The sequence below is a fragment of the Cimex lectularius genome, unplaced genomic scaffold (genome assembly GCF_000648675.2).
Source record: "Cimex lectularius strain Harlan isolate CLEC.00 unplaced genomic scaffold, Clec_2.1 scaffold30, whole genome shotgun sequence".
Taxonomy (NCBI): Eukaryota; Metazoa; Arthropoda; class Insecta; order Hemiptera; family Cimicidae; genus Cimex; species Cimex lectularius.
This window is the reverse complement of record NW_019392730.1, coordinates 1,182,804-1,202,700: the sequence shown is the minus strand read 5'-3', so window position 1 is coordinate 1,202,700 and position 19,897 is coordinate 1,182,804. Positions and strand designations below refer to the sequence as shown.

The 19,897-nt window shown below is 35.2% G+C and overlaps 1 protein-coding gene across 3 annotated transcripts in view; it reads left to right on the top strand.

The window, feature by feature from the left end:
- The window catches only part of LOC106662463 (integrin alpha-PS2), a 198,029-nt gene that overhangs the window by 144,477 nt on the left and 33,655 nt on the right, over positions 1-19,897 (top strand). For all 3 annotated transcript variants that reach the window (XM_014386566.2, XM_014386565.2, XM_014386564.2), the window contains exon 4: positions 12,392-12,512. In XM_014386566.2, the coding sequence (XP_014242052.1) occupies positions 12,392-12,512 (121 nt within the window). The remainder of the gene's footprint in view (positions 1-12,391; positions 12,513-19,897) is intronic.

Genomic DNA, 19,897 nt, shown 5'->3' with positions numbered 1-19,897 from the left:
GAGCAATAAACCTGACTTGAGGCGTAAAAGTTTCCTTTGAGACACCCGCCGTTTTAACGTGGATTTCTTTTATCCTTTCTCAAAATGGTAAAAAGTTTGCGATTCGTCACGGATCATCTTCAGAAATTCAGTCATGTCAATTTTCACTCGGGTTTAAAAGCTTTCGTACCTCGGAGAACTCCGACCATCTGGTATATGAATCACTCGAGGCACGGAGGCATCTGGAACTTGTGGTGACTTACCGTAGAGGAAGAAAGAAAAGGTCAACTGGGACATGAAACGAAGAAGGTCCTGGGGTCAGGGGCCAAGCCGCGGACACCGGATCCTCGCGTTCGAGCATTTTATCGTCACCTGGGCTTTAACAAGAAGCTTTTAAGCCTGACTTGCTCAAACATCCGCGATTTATGACACACGTGAAAACACTCCACTTCATTATCCTGGATAATACTGTGTTGAAATGGCGATCATTCATCGAGAGAGTTAACGTTCGACGTGCAATATTTCCCATACATGCGGATGTTCATTTGACACGCGTGTCAACACGCGGTGAGATAAAATTCGAACCTTTTATTTATTAGAGCGAATGTGTGTATGTCTCTTAGAGCTTGCAGATATTAAGTTGTCTGTCAGTTTGCTTCTTCTATTTGTGTGTTTCTTATGATGATGTGTGATTATGAGCGATGTGTGTCAGTATGTACGTGTATGAAACATCAAAACCCAGTCCACAGCTTTTTTCGTGAAAACAGCTTTGCTTTTAGGCCTAAAAAAAGAAAGCAGGCGTGAAAGAGAAAGAGAGAGAGAGAGAGAGAGAGAGAGAGAGAGAGAGAGAAGAGAGAAAATAGAGAGAAGGAGAAAGAGAAGAAAGTAGAGGGAAGGAGAGAGAGAAGAAAGAAAATAGAGAGAAAGAGAGAGAGGGGGAAGGAAAGAAAAGAAAAAGAGAGAGAAAAAAGACGGGAGAGAGGAGAGAGTGAAGAAAGATAATAGAGAGAAGGAGAGTGAGAGAGAAAGTGGGAAGGAAAGAAAAGAAAGAGTAATAGTATTTTTGTTTAAACTTTATTTAAAAAGTAAGTTATTTAAACAATAAATCCACTGGTGTTAAAATAACTGACACTTCACAAGTTTTTTCCTGAGTACAGCTTTGTTCCGAGACGGCCTGAAGAGAGGAGAGAGAGCAAAAAGAAATAAAAGACAAAGAGAGAGAAGAAAGGAGGGAGCGAGCGAGAGAGAAATAAAGAAGGAAAGAAAAGAAAGATAAAGCGTGTTTTTATTTAAAATTTATTTCAGCATGCTCCATATTAAAAAATAACAGAACAGACACTCCAATGATATGTATGACCACAAAAGAACTGACACTTCACAAGTTTTTTCCTGAATACATCTTTGTTCTGAGACGACCTAAATAAAGAAAGCAGAAAGAGAGAAAGAATGAAAGAAAGAAAAGTTAGAAAAAGAGGGAAAACTGGGGGGAGAGAGAAAAGAACAAAAGAAAGAGAGAAAGGAAATTGAGAGAAAACAGAAAGAGAGAGGGAGAGAAAAGTGAGGAGAGAGACAAAACTGAGAGGTGAGAGAAAACTGACAAACAGAAAAAGTGACTGAAAGAGAGAGAAACAGAAAATAAAGAGAAAACAGAAAGAGAGAGAGACTGACAGACTGAAAAAGTGACTGAGAGAGAGAAAGAGAGAGATATTCCCAGTGAACACGTTTTGTGCCGTTTGTCTGTCTGTCTATCGTTTCGGAGTGTGTGTGGGTTTTAACGGTCGAACGTATATCTAATATTAACCTTTTTAATTAGTTAATTTTGATCAATGATTGCATAATTAGAGACGAAATAAGTGATAGTAGTAACCGTTCAAGTGTGGAATGCTTAATTTAGAAATTAAACCTTATGAACATATTATACGTCGGTTAACCTGTAAAATAATAATATGTAAGACATTTTACGAGGGGGCAAAGGGTGTACCGAGCGAAACGGCGTACCGAGACGAATCCAAACGCGTTTAACGTCTGTCACAGTCTGCCGGTTAGATTTACAGGTAATTAAAGTATAATTGCATGCAAGGCACGGGGTTTGGATTCATCTAGCTCTCCTATCAATTACACGGCGAGGCCCTTTTCTGATCCGGGCCTTGACGCAAGCTCCAAGCCGCAATAATATAAATTGCTTCATTTATCACAAGGGCCCTGGCCGGCCAATGGAACTCTTCACGATAGCGTTTTGCCGAGGGCCGTCTTCCATAGAAGTTTCCGTACCGGGGGTAATTAAATACAAGTATCGCCAGGAAATGCAGTATACTATATGAAGAACGTCTAAATTTCCAATTCGACGATTTCGTTTAATCTTGACCTTAAATGTGCTTGTAGCAGTCGGAAGGTCTGATGGGACATAGACGTTTATTAAGAGGTTTATCTTGCGTCGGTCAGGACGTCGGCCGCGGTGCTGGAGGCGTTTTCGTTTTGAACCGAGAAGAATGATAAAATGTCGACCATTTTTCCACATCTGATTGTAATTGCCCTTTAGGACGAGCGGTCCGTGTACCCGACGGTGACTTATGGACCGACGTCCTGAGAATAGGAACCGACCATTTACCTCTGCGCTAATGAAACATCCTTTGAGACTCTGCACTGCCTTTGTCAAGTCCAACCTTCCTAATTCAAATCGGCAAAATTGTTTCGTCGCCTTTGTATTTAGAAAAACACCGTTCAATCTGTGGTTTGATCTTTGCACGCTTGGCATTTCCGGCGTGCTTAATCTTAACATCATAATAAAACTGGATATAATAACATCGGCTCGAAAACAACACAGCTAAATTAATAATCCCTTACAACATTATTAACATGTTATGAAGGCAAAAGTTGTACAAACAAAAATCTAACCAGCCAGAAATTGAGATCGACGTAAAAAACAAGAACATAGGAATAAACAACGTGGAAATCGAATCCAACCTGTTGTACATGTATTTTGGCTCTAAGTGTGTTCTAAATAGGCAAGTAGGTTATTGGGCAAGGCTGCAGAATCTTCTTCCTCCTCATTCCTTATTTTCTGTCGTCCGTTTTCCAGTTGGAAAGGACTGTGGAATATGTGATTTTAGACCTCAGCCACTTCTTAGCGACACAGAGAGCTGATTCCTCGATTCAGCGTAGATGCAATGGTAGTTGACCCTTAAGCGTAACAAAGTTGAATGGAATTTTCTTTTTTCTTTTAATGAGTTATACCACCTGGCTATTGGGATGCCACGATGCTATCAGTTGGTCCGTTATCATTTATCCTTGCCGTACGAGATTTTATGGCAAGGGTGATTTTTGGGCCTATGGCATTTGGTGTTGTTAAAATTTAATAGAGCGCTTTGGGAGTTGATGATATCTACACGTACGATATCATTTCGCGTTTGACGTAAAGCACCGCCTGCAACTTAATTCTGGGGCCTAAAGAAATAAACCAAAGAAAGAATTAGCAAAAAAAGAAGAGAGAGAGGGAGATAGAGAGAGTGATAAACAAAGAAAGATAATAAGTGAGAGAAAAGCCACAGAAAAAAAGAAAGAAAGAGGGAGAGAGAGAAAGAGATAAATGAGAAAGGGAGGTAGAAGGAAGGGAAGAAAAAGAGAGAGATAGAGGAAGGGTAAAGAAAGAAATAAAAAGAGAGAGAGATTAATAAAGAAAGATAATGAGTGAGAGAAAAGCCAGAGAAAAAATAAAGAAAGAGCGGGAAAGAGAGAAAGAGATAAAACTAGACAAAGGGGATAGAAAAAATGGGAGAGAGAGAGAGTGAATGAGAGATAAAGTTAAGAGGAAAAGTTAACCACAACAAGAAATAAAAAGACTTTTGAAATTACACTTCTATTTTAAAAATACCCCATGTTTAGAAAATTGCGAGTCAAATCTTAACACAAAAAATTTTTATGAACACTAAGTTCCATCATTAGATAATTAAGAATTAATTTGGTAAATAATAATAAAATTGGGAGAGTGTTGTGGTATATTAAAAAATATGGAATATCTTTAGCCAGGACGCATGTAAAAACTATTATTTTTTGTTTTGTTTTTTTAATCTCAAAATAATAAATAAAAATGTTAATACGATATTGTAAAATTCTTTAATGATTAGGATTAATATTGATTAATACCAATTGGACTGTGCTATAAATGTTTTAATTTTAATAGTGTTTCGCATTGTTTCATTCTTGGTTGTACAAGTATCTAGGTTGATTTGCCATTTCATTGATTATTGTTTTCAAAGATCACATTAATTTCTCATCTCACGCTATTAATCCCCACACCTGATCCTCGGCCGGGGTTTATGTAATCGAAAGATTTCGGCCTTTTGTGACTGTTTCGCCGTGAGCCCCGGTGCCCGGGTGCCTCGCGTGTCCCTTGATTGAAAAATTAAAGGTTTAACTGTCTAATAGCACCCTTTTCCTATATGATTAATTGCCCCGTATCCCGGCACGGATATTGCCGCACATGTGGGCTTTTAATAATTCGTCTCGCCGAAGAGGCGTGAGCCGTGGGATTCTGTTCTCCCGTTATCAAAAGCTTATGAATATGAAACTGTCGTCTGATCGTCTGATAAGGGTGAACAAAATTCAAAACATCTTTCGCCTGTTTACATTTTTTCTTTGTTCTTTTAGTCTAAATTTTAAGTTTTAAAACCATAAAATGTCTATTTTTTATATTTATATTTAATATTCTCTGAGAAGAGTGCGAGAGAGAGAAAATGAAAACTACATTCTGAGCCCTAAAGAAAGAAAGAAACAGAGGAACGAGAGAGGAGTAGTGTGGGAAAGATAGAGAACTAGAGAGATAAAATGAGAGGTACATTCTGAGGCCTAAATAGAGAGAGAGAGAGAGAGAGAGAGAGAGAGAAAATTAGAGGTACATTCTGAGGCCTAAATAGAGAGAGAGAAAAAAAAATAAAGAGAGGGAGAAAAGAGAGAGAGAGAGAGAATTAGAGGTACATTCTGAGGCCTAAATAGAGAGAGAGAGAAAAAAAGAAAGAGAGGGAGAAGAGAGAGAGAGAGCGAGAGCGAGAGAGAAAGAGTGGGGGAGAGGGGGTCAGACGGAGAGAAAGATTGAGATGAAATGAGAACTACAATGTGGGCGGGAGCAATACTAAGGATGTGAGATATAAATAAAAAAATTACAGAACTTATTGCCTTATTTTTTAAAGAGTTACAAAATAGAAATACAGCTTAGATTAAGACCATTTGAGTGTTGGCAGGCACCATAGAAAAACCACCGCTCGAAATATGGTTCCAGCCTGAACCAATCAACAAATCCAACACTCATTCGAAACATGCTGTTGGATAAGAGATTTTTTTTTGTATGATTTGGTAACCTGGGATGATAAAATATATGTACTATAACCAGATAAGGATGGACATTAACATTTGTCCTAACATAGCACACAACCCCAAAAAAATCTGATGATGACTAACTGCTAGCGGTTAAATCTCAAAATTGCCTAAGTGTTATTTTAAAAAATGCGTTAAAATAACCTTATCTAATATAAAATGAAGTAAATAAAGTAATTCCTGGCGTAGAAAGTGTTTAACGATCAACTACCCGTTAACTATCGCAGAAGAAGAATCCTGGATTCACATTCCTATCATTTTTTCATGTTATTCTCAATTTAAAAAGGCAGAGGTTTTCCGAGATTCGAACTCAGAACCTCTACAGAGGCAAATACGTGCCGGACGCCCTATATCAGCCACCACTGTCCTCTGATAAAAAGGAAAACCTACTGTTTCACGACAACGTTCGTCAACACAACTTTGGCCGTCCAAAAGGTAAACAACTACGGAGGACTATTTTGTTGCCTTTATTAATTATTATAATTTTTATTTTGCACTACAACAATATTTTCATGATATATAATATTGAACTAACAATAATTTACAAGACATTTGAGGGGCTGCTACCCTGTTACAGCCCATCATTTAAACATTTTAACTATTAATTAAGGTTTTTTAGTTGAGATAAAAAAGTCAATGGCACGATAATATATTAATTGGTCAAGCGGACCACGAAATTAGTGAATTTTAACTATGTTGTCCCCGTTCTAGAAGGTTTTTATGTTTGGGATTCTTTGGTGGAAGGCTGGAGCAGCAATTCCTATTGCTCTTAGGAGTGAATTGTTATATTAATGCTGCAAATTGCCTGACCAAACTGTGTTCTTTCTGTAGTTTTGACAGTCTCCACGTTTGGAGACGTTGTATTTTAAGAAAGTAATACTTAACAAATTCTCAATAATTTGTATCATTGTTGACACTTTCAATTATGTGAGGGAAAAAAGTTTGTTATACGGTGTGAAATGTACAACGATAATAGAGTTAATTTTGGTGATTGAAGGTATTTTTTTATTATTTCCACCTTAGTACTTTCAACATTAGTACTTTCACTGGCCTTATGTTTTTGCAACCAAATTTTCTCATGTTCGGTATTTTTCATCATCACTTAAAAAAACTTTTGTCTGTACAAACAGGACACAACGCTTTATCTCATTTTCAATTATGACATAAGGTGATTTGTTTTTGTTATTGAAGCGATAAAAATTACTGTATTTTGATGGCCTTTATACAACCGCATTTCCTATTTTAACATCTTCAGAATGCCGACCGATTTACACTTTTAATGCTACTTACAGCATTCCGGCCTGTGATTAGGTTTCAGAGGTTTATTGCTGTACTTCTAATCTTATCGAAACAATCCTGTAATTATTTATAAAAAAATTTATATAATTTTTACCGTTTTCGTAAAAAATGTATATTTTATAAAAATTGGTTCTGACAAGGATTGCCAATCAAGTTACTTACATTTCAAGAATCTAGTTTAAAAAAGGTGGTCATTGCAAATATATTTAATATCAAAAGGGAAAAATACGGGGAAAAGGAATATACAGAGAAAAATGGGAAGAATTACAAGCAGCTTTTCAAAATAAAATAAACTAAGAATTTGAAAATTTAAAAAAATACATTTAAATATTTTTTAAGACAATTTATATGTGATCTACCATTACATTTGATTCATCACTTTGAAAAATTTACTTGAAGTTTTGAATATCAAGACATAAGTTTCTTTCTGTGTGCAACAAAAGGTTGCATTTAATTTTTTTAGCGACACAAAAATACATTTTTGATTTAAAAAACTGTTGCTACCCTTTAAGATTATATTTCAGCTTACGTATCCATTGCTATCCAGATTGTTCTAATTCCAGATCATAAATGTTCTTATTTATGAATTAAAAGCCTACGGGTAAATTAGTCTAGGCATTTTTTTACATATCAACTCTCAATAAATGTCGATTGTGTCGACAATTGAGATTTATTTAATTATAATTTATTAGGCGGTTAATTGTTATTCAATTGGACATTTCACCAATTACGCCATGTAATAATGGTGTCCTCGATTTTTTGAACGGGATAAATGTTAAGTTTGATAACAATTTTTGAAACATTAGTTCCTCTTAATTGTTTTAGCGGAGGAATCGTTATGTTTCCCTTGAAAACCTTTGAAGAAATTTTAGGATTTTTGAGTTGTGGAATGATAAAGCCTATCAGTGAAATAATGATTGATTGTGAGTGATTTGTGTCAGTAATAAATTACCAAAAAATGTAACATTAAAGCAATATATTGGCCAGAATTTAGACAAAAAGAAGCTTGGTAATTTGAAAAATATGACCTGTCCTTTGAGATATGCGGATAGAGATATATATTTAGTCTGCCTACTCGTGATTTCGGTCAGACGTACTTGCTATTTTTTAAATCTTCAGTGGTTAGTATGTGTGTTTTATATTTTGAATTTCTGATGGAAAAATATCAAATTACTCCTCACAGAGGGTTGGAATGTCATTCTTACTTCTGAGGCCTAACAAAAAAAAGAAAGAGAGAGGGATAAAGAAAGCGAAAGATAGAGAAATGGAGGGAGAGAGAAATAAAGAAAAAAAGAAAGGAAGAGAAAAAAGTGAGAGAGAAAAAAGAGCGACAAAGAAAGACTGAAAGAGAGAGAGTGTGTGTGTGTGAGAGAAGGAAGGAATGAAAAGAAAGAGAGAGTGAGAGAGAGTTGGAGTGTCATTTTGACGTTAGAATAAACAACCCATATACCAAACATTGAAGATGGCGAAATGCCTAAAGCCGACTGACAGACCAAAACAGGGTGGACAGGTCGAAAAAAATGATAGGGTGGAGAGAATGAGTGCGAGGGGGATATTTGACCTATTATGCATGATTATTATTATTGACCTTTGTCGTGAAAACATTTTATTTCTGAGGACCAATAAAAGAAAAAAAAAGTGAGAGAGAGTGTGTGTATATTTTGACCAACGGTTGACTCACCCATAAACCAACCATTGATGGTGAAATGCCTCAAGACGCCTGACAGACCAAAAAACGGAGGACATGCCTAATAAAATAATCAAGATCAACCAAGTCACAGTAAAAATTATTTTTAAAAAGCGTTAAAATTTAACAACAATTAAAATTATATTTAACAGTGAACTTCGTTGAAACATTAATTACACTAATTTAGTGGCGCGATATTGCCAACGGCTTTTGGTTTCAGATTAGTTTTTGCTTTCCAAATACTATAATTATGACAAATTAAAGAATTATTTTTATTTAGTTACTTAATAGTTAAACTCAAACAGACCAAAATGGATCTAAAAGAATACTTGAGACTTCGACAGCATTATCAATGATTATTCGGAGATAGTGAGGTCTGGTGTGGCGTAGGTTTTAGAAAAACATTTTCTTTATCGTACGACATTTCGGTCGTTATTGAGATCATCTTCAGGGCCTGGGATTTATAAACATTGTTTAAATTTTACAAATACATGTGAAAAAATGAATTTATACAATGCTAGAAATTTTAGATTAAAAAATAAATAAATAAAAATAAATATTTTTACGCTAGAAAATTTTTAAATTAAAAAAAAAAATTATAAAANCGTGAGATGCGGTCGGGTGTGATGTAGGTTTCAGAAAAACATTTTCTTTATCGTGCCAACGTTTCGATCTTTTATTGAGATCATCTTCAGGGCTCAAAGTGTTATCTTCTGTGTAATTGTGTCATCCTTGCGTGTCGTGTTGAGAGTGCCAGTGCACAATTAATTGCAAGGATGGCACAATTACACAGAAGACAAACACTTTGAGCCCTGAAGATGATTCAATAAAAGATCGAAACGTTGGCACGATAAAGAAAATGTTTTTCTGAAACCTACATCACACCCGACCGCATCTCACGATATCTGAATTACTAAAGATCGAAACATTGGCACGATAAAGAAAATTTTCTAAAACTTATGTCACACCAGACTGCATCTCACGATCTCCGAATATTCATTGACTAACGGTCACTAAACACCACACAGTATTATCAATCTTTAGGTCATAAATAGATGATGGGTTCATAAGGACTACACCCAGGCAGACAAAGTCTGCATTAAAATAGAAGCCACATCACCTTTTCCGTTCGGTACTTAGAAACTTCAAACTTAACCGAACTTCACACTTTCCGTCGGCCTTGACCGAAGAATGTGTCGACTCATTAGCCCGGGTGAAAATTGAATCTGTCCAGACGAGTGACTCTCTGATTGATGGACGTCAGCGTTTGAATACTTGCCTCGGTTTTGATCCATTTGAAGTCTCTATACCGGCAGCCGTCCTGCCATTATACGCCCTTAATTGGACCCCTTTTTTTAATCTTTAGAGTCTATGTATTCATGCTGGCCATCAAGAGTATTTTCCACGCGTTCTTTATTAGTTAATTGAAAATTAGGCCATTGGTTTAACATACTCCATTTTACCCATAAGATTTACATTTTATTAACTATGAAAAAAAATTATGAACGATCTACTGATAAATTAGTCTAGAAGTCATGTTTCTGAAACTAAACTACCTTAATTATGTAATTCGAACATGCTGGATAAAACGTTTCGTTATTACAACGATGGTATCAACTCGGCTTATTTTTTTTCCTTCTAAGAGTATTGGGTGACATGTTCGGTACTTTTGACGCCAAGCGGACGAAGGTCGTAAAACAGGTGAGATCCACGTGTAGAGCTTCGAATGCAGTCCACGTATCGATGGTATCGCTTTCAGAAGGGATGAGGACGCATTCTTTGGACTCTACTCGAAGGAATCGGTTTACTCGCGTTCATATCTCGATCTGCGCATTAAAATATTTGAAAAACTGTCTTAACGTGAATCGTCCTGTTTAACATTTCGGTGCTACTCAGGGCGATATCTTTTTGCGAATATCAAGTCCGAACGCGAATTGAATCATTTAGGGGGACTTTTTGCCTTGTATAACAATACTAAATGTTTGTTACGGTCGTATTACATGAATATTTGGGCTTAAAGTATTCCTTTTATTTATTAAATTTATTTTGATTATTGATTGATTGATTATTAAATTTATTTTATTATTAAATTTATTTTGATGCAAGCTTTATAAGAACCTATTTCGTCCCACGCGATTGTAACGATTGTAACTAAAAATTTAATTTAAAAAAACCGATCCTCACAAAAACCGTTCGTTTTCCGGTTGGTTTACTTTCAAAAATACACCTGTTCAAAACTTCAGGTCATTTTTTATAACACTTATGACTGCCTATAGTAGAAATTTCGTTACATCAATCAAATCGATCAAAAATAACTTTCAAACAAAACGCTGAATTTAAAATTTTGATTGTTACACGGTTCACATTATTTTATTGATTATCTCCACTCATAAAATTATAATCCTATTATAAATTCTATTACACTAATAAAAAGAGAACTGAAAAACCTACGCGGTTTGTTATTTTTTATATTATTTTATTATTAAATAGAAAATAATAAAATACAAAATAATGCAGTAAAATGTCACGAAACGATATCAGACTTGTTTTCTTCAAGAAGATGGATATTGAAAATTTAATTTAATTTTTTAGAATCTTTTTTGGTTTTCCTTACGTTTGTATCAGGGTCTTTTGTTTAATTTGTATTACTTTCATTACTTTTTTAAAGAAGTTTCAAAATCTTAATGACTAGTTTTTTAAACCGTTTGTAAACGAAAAATCAATTCTGTGTGATAACTGATCATTGAAAAATTAAGTACACGTATTTACAGAATATTGCTAAGAAAACTTTTCTGTAAATGCCATATCTTTCAGCATTCACCTAACCAAGAAAATCTTACTTAAACTTTAGATAAGAATTTTGGAAACTCGTAACAGTTGATCATCATGTAATTTTATTTTCGTTTGCTTAAGGCTACAATTTAAAGAAATAAATGAAATTTCACAGGGTTTCTACTGATCTCTCTACGATGTGACCAATTTTACAGTATGGTTAACATTTTATGAAAAAAAAACTTTATGGAATAAAGTTGTGCGAGGGTGTAGTAACCTGAAAAGTAAAATATCTCGAATATAATTGGGAATCAGACTTTATAGAACAGAGACTTTTTAGTCTAGTTTGATAAGCAGAAAAAACTCTTGAAATATTGACGTCTGCTGATAGAATATCCGTTGTAACTAATCTAATTGAGGGTCGACAGGGTAGTCAATACTCCACCCTCGTCCATCTCACACTCAAGCCAATAAATACACTCAATCTCAAAACACAAAAAAAGACATAAGAACTAAATACAATTAAAAATACAGTAAAATCAGTTTTCATGTATCTCATCTCTTTCAATAAAATACTACGATTATTTTCATATCCTACAACAAAAACATACAATAATATTTTTCAACCTTTTATAACAAAAAAAAAAAACAGCTTCATTTAAGTCCAACAAGTCTAGTTGTCATACATATTGAACCCACACGAAATTGATCTAGTTTGTCAAAACTTTAACATCGACCACGAGATTATTTTATTATTTTTAAACCTGCAAGTGCCAGCAATAAATTGTAATAATCTACGGATGAAACGTGAATCGAAAGGTGTCTAGTCCTTTGCCTTGTATGTTCACGCAAAAATAATATTTTAAAAAAATTAGTGTCATTTAACTTTCGAACTTTCATTACATAACGTAACTTTTTGAAATTATACAAAAAAAAATCGAAGTGGTTTTTACTAAATCCTTGATTGAAGCCTGATTTGGAAGATTATTTTTAAAATATTACATACAAAGCTTGGTTTTTTGTGACCAGGAAAATTCATCTGACCTGACTAAAACAAAAAACGGCAAACTCGCCGAAAAAGCAATTAGACCTTTATCAAATAATCGAAAAACCGTAACGGTGTAGATTACGCGGAATGAAATGTAATCCTGGAAGTAGTTTCGTATAGTGATTAATAACGCTGCCGTGAACCCACGGACCATCCGTCATCTGGGACAGGTGGATAGATCGGAAATCTTTCACGATGAGAAAATTAAAAATTCACCTTGGTCGTTTTTGTTTCAGGCCTGCGCTCCTAGGTACGTCTGGTACACGACGCAGAAGAACAGGAGGGACCCCGTCGGGACCTGCTACACGGGAAGGAAAAACTTCACTGAAATCCTGGAGTTTTCACCGTGCAGGACGAGTAAGTAATTTTTTAATAAATACCTGAACGTTTGTTAACTCTAATGACTTTTAAAACTAGGCCTTTTTAAAAAAAATTGATCTTTGATGTTTACAATTCCATGACAGAACTATTTTTTAAATTTGCCTACAATTTTTTACCTTATTATACATAATTTGCACATCTCCTAAGAAATAAATGTTTTGTTCAATTCTACGCCCAACATAGTTATGCCTATATTTCATATACAATAAATAAAACATTGGAGGAGGAAGTAAAGCTCCTGTATGATTTACACCAACAGGAACACATGTAGTAAGAAAACAGACACGACACATTACTTGCCAACAGAAATAAACTAAGTATAGAGTGAGGCGTGAAGGGGAGAGAGAAAGCAAGCGCTAGTCTTCAACGGCGTCGAATATTCAATGTCTTCAAGTCCCTTTAAAGGCACTTCGGCTCAGCTATCCGACTCCTCTTTACCAAGATAAGATAGTCCAAGAGAGCCCTTACTTCTGTGGGAACGGTTAATGCCGACGTTTCGAACATAAGTGGAAACCGTAAAAGTTTTAACTGTGGATACGTTCCTGCTCCTGTTTCATCTCAAAACTCGTTTCCAAAATCGGCAATTCGTACAATCGAACAAATCAAATTTTAATGATGATGTAGACCACGGAAATACGTATCTTCTGACCGAAACCGCGTATTTTCATGACAAATTTTTAAAACAATTCATAATTACAAAATAGACTTTTATTTTTTAAAAAGAAAAAAAAGAGCTTGAATTATTTGTGTCATAACTTAAGTTCATTTTAGAGAAATACCTCTCTGATCAATATTCAATTCAAAGCATTTTAAAACATTTGAAGCTATTTTTATATAGTTTATATTTAAACAAAAAATGTATATATTTCACTCATTGCCACATATTTATTTACTTTATTTTTTAATTTGAACACTGTACATAAATCATTTATTAAAAAAAAACAGCCAGTCGAACATTATTTGTACTTCTTATAATTATTATTATTGAATAAAACCTGACATTGTTATTATAACAATCTGTAGTTTGGTCGATCACTTACTTCGGCCTGTCTTCAATGTTCATCATTTACCAGAACCCAAGAGGAAATCTCACAATGTGGCAAATATTAAAAAGAAAAATACTCTAGTTCTAGATATTTTTAAAACATTTTAAAACATATTAATATGAGAATTTATACTTTTAAAGAGTTATGTTTATAACGAAACTTTTACTAATATAATAACCTTTTCAATTTAAGAAAATTTAATGGAAAAAGTCAATAAAACTTCCTAGAAATGAATAAAATTGCATATTTTAAAAATTTATTATGTGGAATTTCTTTTTATCACTGGCACTACGGCCAGCATTCCTCCTGGAGGACAAACGTCTTGAGAAACCAGCCTAGGCTGGCACTCTCACTACTGAGGAATAAGTGGGCGAGCGGCCTGGGCTAACGTCGCTTAAAGCGACGTGGAGAATTTTGGGGGATGGAAGATGGTACAGAGGGTTTGAGGACCTAAGGATTGGTGATACCAGAGTGAAACTTCAGGAAGTGGATGCGGATCAAGTCGTGAACGACCGGAAGTTCTCAACTTTATCGATGGTGGGGCTCGAGACGTAGTAGAGCTAGTAGACGTAGTAGAAAATTCTTCATCGTACCCACCAGTTTTGCTCTGTCCAAAAAGTTCGAATTATCGTTGTGTTACAGTCAACAGTGATTTGGTCCTAGCGGAATTATTAGTTGTTTGTTTAAGTCTTCTGTTCAGCCTAGTGAGGGAGTCTGCGTCCCCTATAGTCCAAAGTCTAAGTACTTCATTTGTGCAAATGTCGGCAATTCCTTTTTGTAGCGTATAGACTAGAAGACTAGGGCAAGGCTGTTATTTTACATAAAGGTGAGTACATTTGTCATCCTTGTGGATGGTTATTTGCGGTGACTTAACTAAAGTTTCCATTAAGCGTAGCCAATTCTTTAACAATGGTTCCGGCTTCTGCCAATGAACTTGTAGCATCTCTGTATATAATGTAATGCAAATTAGATCTGACCACTCACTAACGGAGCAAGCCGCAAACCGAAGCCGTAGCTCTCAGAAGGTCCTTCTCAACAGCACTCATCCTCAGCGCACATCGCACTCTCACCAGCCGATATGGCTGTCAGCTGCACCAGGCCCTTCGCTCTCTGCTGACTTTTCCTACAACCAGCTTCCAGCTCATCTACACCAGTCATCTGAATCTCATCGACAGCTCCTCTAAACACCGGCCCTTCTCAAGGCCACCAAAAATCACTAAATATCATCCATCTTCCATTTGTGTACCATTTTTCAAGACTTGTTCCTGGATATTGGCGAGAGTATGGGATTTGGGTTCGAACACTGCGGTATCGTCCGCGTAGGTTGACTTGCAATTATTATCCACCCGACGTGTCTGATAGTATTTTTCTTCTCCATCAGTATCACAGACTGCTAGTATTTATTTATTTATTTTAATGAGACTTGTGCATATATAAAATTGATTTGAAATAACTGATTTCAATGAAAATTGATAAAATAGATTTATAATAAATTTGTTAATACCTTTGTTTAAATAGAATCTTGCCTGTATGACCATTGAATATTTAATATTGTAAAAAAAATCCAAAAATAACTTTGGTAGATTTCAGCTTACTTTAGGTGCTACACATCTTAAAAATAGTCAAACTTAATACCACGAAACGAACATAAATGAAGGTCAATTTGTTCCTATATGCTCTATACCGAGTGTGGGCTGATGGACTCGCGTGTACAGATAGGGTTGATCTATGGACCGGAAACGGTTAGGGGCGGACGTGGAAGGAAACGGAGATCAAAGTCAGCCCCTGTCTTGTACTCGTTGTACCCGGGTGAAAAAAACAACAAAAAAACTGTTACGATCACAAAAAATAAATATATGAGATTTATTTTTGTTACTACACACCCGATATATCGCAAGGCGTGTAACGTCTATCAGAAACATGTTTTCATGAGGGATTTTTTAATTGTTGATTAGACTGTTTTGACACAACGTTGATATAAAAAGAAGAACGATTTTTGATTAGAAAAATAAATTTTCAGATCAATTATGCCATGTGAGTTTAACGATCCTTGCTATGGTTCCCACCTCAGAGAACATTTAACATATTCAACTAATAAATTTTTTTCGAATCGTGCACCCGGGGGTCCTGAAATTGTTTTTTAATTGAAACCGCAGCCCGTTTAACCCGGCTTTAAATCAAGCAACTACTCGCAGAATGTTTTATTAAACTGACATAACGGAGAGGCCATAATTTATATTCAATTAAATCGATATCAAATTGTCTATTCATGTCGGGTTTAAACTGTAAAATTATGGTTTAGAAGGAGTGAAGCTTTTTCTTTTGAATTGTATGTATTTATTTAGGTCAAAAACATAACTAAGGCTTGCTTGCTAAAGTTGGTCTACTAGTCCTTCAAGCGCGTTTCGGTTTTGTGCCATCATCAGTGAGGAACTTCCAGGAGACCAAATCGAGTAGACGGCCCTGATGCCGGTACATAAGGCACTTTCATCAAATTTTGTCCGTCTCTAAAAAGTTTCATTGACTTTTTTCGTCATTTTTTTTTTAATTTAAAGCGTTTTTATGTTAGTAAAAATTTCGTTATAAAAATAATTCTTTACAAGTACAATTTCTCATACAAAGTGCCAGTGATGAAAAATAAATTCCACATAATAAATTTGTAAAATATGAATTTTGTTCATTTCTAGAAAGTTTTATTGACGTTTTGTTTCATTTTTAAAAAATTCAAAATGTTCTTATATTAGCAAAAATTTCGTTATAAAAATAATTCTTTACAAGTACAATTTCTCATACTAAGTGCCAGTGATGAAAAATAAATTACACATAATAAATTTGTAAAATATGCAATTTTGTTCATTTCTAGAAAGTTTTATTGACGTTTTTTTCATTTTTTTCTTCTTTTTTTTTAATTCAAAATGTTCTTATATTAGTAAAAATTTCGTTATAAAAATAATTCTTTACAATTACAATTTCTCATGCTAAGTGCCAGTGATGAAAAATAAATTCCACATAATAAATTTGTAAAATATGAATTTTGTTCATTTCTAGAAAGTTTTATTGACGTTTTGTTCCATTTTTTTTAATTCAAAATGTTCTTATATTAGTAAAAATTTCGTTATAAAAATAATTCTTTACAAGTACAATTTCTCATACAAAGTGCCAGTGATGAAAAATAAATTCCACATAATAAATTTGTAAAATATGAATTTTGTTCATTTCTAGAAAGTTTTATTGACGTTTTGTTTCATTTTTAAAAAATTCAAAATGTTCTTATATTAGCAAAAATTTCGTTATAAAAATAATTCTTTACAAGTACAATTTCTCATACTAAGTGCCAGTGATGAAAAATAAATTCCACATAATAAATTTGTAATATATGCAATTTTGTTCATTTCTAGAAAGTTTTATTCACGATTTTTACACTATTTTTTTTTTATTCAAAATGTTCTTACATTAGTAAACATTTCGTGATAAAAAATTATTCTTTACAAGTATAATTTCTCTTACTAATATGCTTTAAAAAGTTTTTCTTTTTACATTTTGTCAAATTGTGAGATTTCCAATCGGGTTCTGGAAAATGATGACCACTGAACACAGGCCGAAGTGATCGATTAAACTACCGATTGTTATAATAACAGTCAAGTTTTATTCAACAATAATAAGAAGTACAAATAATGTTCGACTGGCTGTTTTGTTTTCAATTTGCATACGGTTCAAGCCAGCTGTCCGTCAAGTATCGCTGTTTATTTGCGTTGAGGCGAGTTTCTTCTCGTCATGTTCCATTTCTCTATGTCTATCGTCCTTAGGAATCAAACTGTCTTTGGAAATGTTTATTTTGTATACACGTTACAACGGCTCGTTCGAGGGAGGTTCACAACCGATGTTTCATACAAAACAACCAACTTGTAAAAATTACAATGTGTTCAGCTGATGTCCTAGGGTTGAAATCTGATTCATTTCTGTCAAGCCTCCTGGGCATGCCATCAAGCTGTCACGTCACTTATACGTATTGGGCTTTACAATTTAAGAACTTAGTTTGATAAACTTGTAACTGTTATTCATCCTACCTGGGGCCGTCTAAAGTTCGTAATGTTCGTCGGGATTCGGATCACGTAATCGTAACAGAAGAACGACCAGTCAAAACACGTTAAATCACTTTTTTATATACAAAGTTATAATTTTACATTGAAAATCCGCGTTAAGAAAAATTCCGTCAGTACGTTGATCTAAGAAAACTGGTCTCTGTGTTATTTTTGTCTGATGGTCTTGTTTATTTGAACAAAATAAGTTTTATGAGGGAGTCATAGGGGATTATCAGTCATAGGAGTCATTAGTGTGGCTTCAGACAGAGGATAACAACTATGGACAATATTCTCACTACTGAACGCAGAAAAATGCTCTCAGTGTACTTTTACGCTGAAAAAGCAGTCTTACCCTCCATTGTACATCAACAACAAAGACATACCAGTTTCCACTTAAGTCAAATACCTGGGACTATATCTCGACAGCAGAATGACGTGGAATCCGGACCTAAAAAACAGCAACTTAATGCAAGACCACTACGAACATTTTTAAGACCGAAATCGACTTTTACAATTAAGACAAAGCTAACACTGTACAATACCTGTACTAAGACCAATATGGACATACGTAGTGGAACTGTGGGGCACTGCCAAGCCTTCCAATATCCAGCGCATCCAGTCCTTCGAAAGTCCTTAGACAAATTGTCAAAGCACCCTGTTATGTCAGTATCCTCACTATCCACAAAGACCTCAACATTCCTTTTGAGGACAAATTAATCCGGTATAGATTCCAAACCTTTCGAACCATCCTAACCATACTGCTCGAGCCCTATCCACTCATTCCCATCCTGAAGACCCACAACCGACGATGGCCTCGGGACCTCCTTGACCCTTAATCATATACACTGAGTGCCAGCAACGGCTGGCTCCTCAAAGCATGTGTTCTACCGGTGCAGTGCTGGCATTAGTGTTAGTGTTGTGCTGTGTGATACATGAATCATGTGTACATATTTGTATAGTACATATCCTATATAGGTAACAAATAAATTTTAAAAAAAATATTTTCACTAAAGCGACTGTTAGAAAAAATTACGAACATAATGTGATCCTGTACACCACCTGATTATAGAATTTAGCAGGCGTTAAGTCTAGTTTATCTATTAATTATCTTTGTCCTCGTAAATCTAGAGAGAGGACTGATATATTCACATTGTTCATTTGAGCAAGTAGAAAGGCTGAATAAAAATATTAAAAAACAGAAAATTTTAACTTTAAAAAAAAATTGGCGATGCCAGGGCCTCTTCACAAGAAGTGTCGGATATTTTGGAGTGCAGAATCAGCAAAAAAAATTGGGACAAATCCGTGACACACTGGTCGTCGTCTTGATAGTATATAAAGTTAAGTTTTGAGTTACAGTGATATCCGTTCTATTTCAAGATTAATCAACCCTTGTCAAACTGACAAACTTTAGAATTTGAAGTTTTTGTAAATATTAACGGATGTTCTGTTAGGCTTTCTGAATTCGCGGTCGTACACGTTTTTCGTCCATAGTCTCTTTGTCTAATAAGAAATGAGCCTGCAGTTATAAGAGGATTATTAGACTCGGATGAGGTCTACGAACTGGAGACATTACTGATTTCTCCCGATGTCAAGAATAATTACGTGCCTTTTATGGTAGAAAAACGTCGAATTTCATTTATTTCGTGAAAACAGTTACAAAAAATAGTGGATTATTTTCTTTGTTAGTTAAACAGTAAGATAAAAACTGATCTTATTTAGGGATAAATGAAAGCCACCCAAGTTGAAAAACGGAAGAGCCGTGCACACGCGTCCTCTACGTGATAAGGAATAAGTAAGCCAACTCCGTCTTGGTCCGTTTGTTAAGCATAAAGGTCGGCTTTTTGACTGTGAACCACCCGCACTCGACAAAATAGCTAAGTGGAACGAATGCTGAAGCGACATTACATTTAGGCGTCTCGACAACGAGGAAAATTTGGGAACGAACCGTGAACTATTTGTCCGGTATGCGATCGGTTCCATGACTAACGGCTTGTCGGCCCGAGTGGTTAGTTCCACGTCTGTGGAAATGGGCTGAACAGCTGGAAAGTTGAGCCGTTTAGGTGACAATCCGGAGGGATGGAATTCCGCTGCGTCACTGAGTACACGGCACCCCTCTTCGGAAAATGGCATGCAAACTGGTTGACGGTCGACCCGGAGATTTACACGCCGTAAAATGTGATGATGAGTGAAAAGCATAATGCGCCACCTTCGACCTGCTGTGGACAGGACGGGG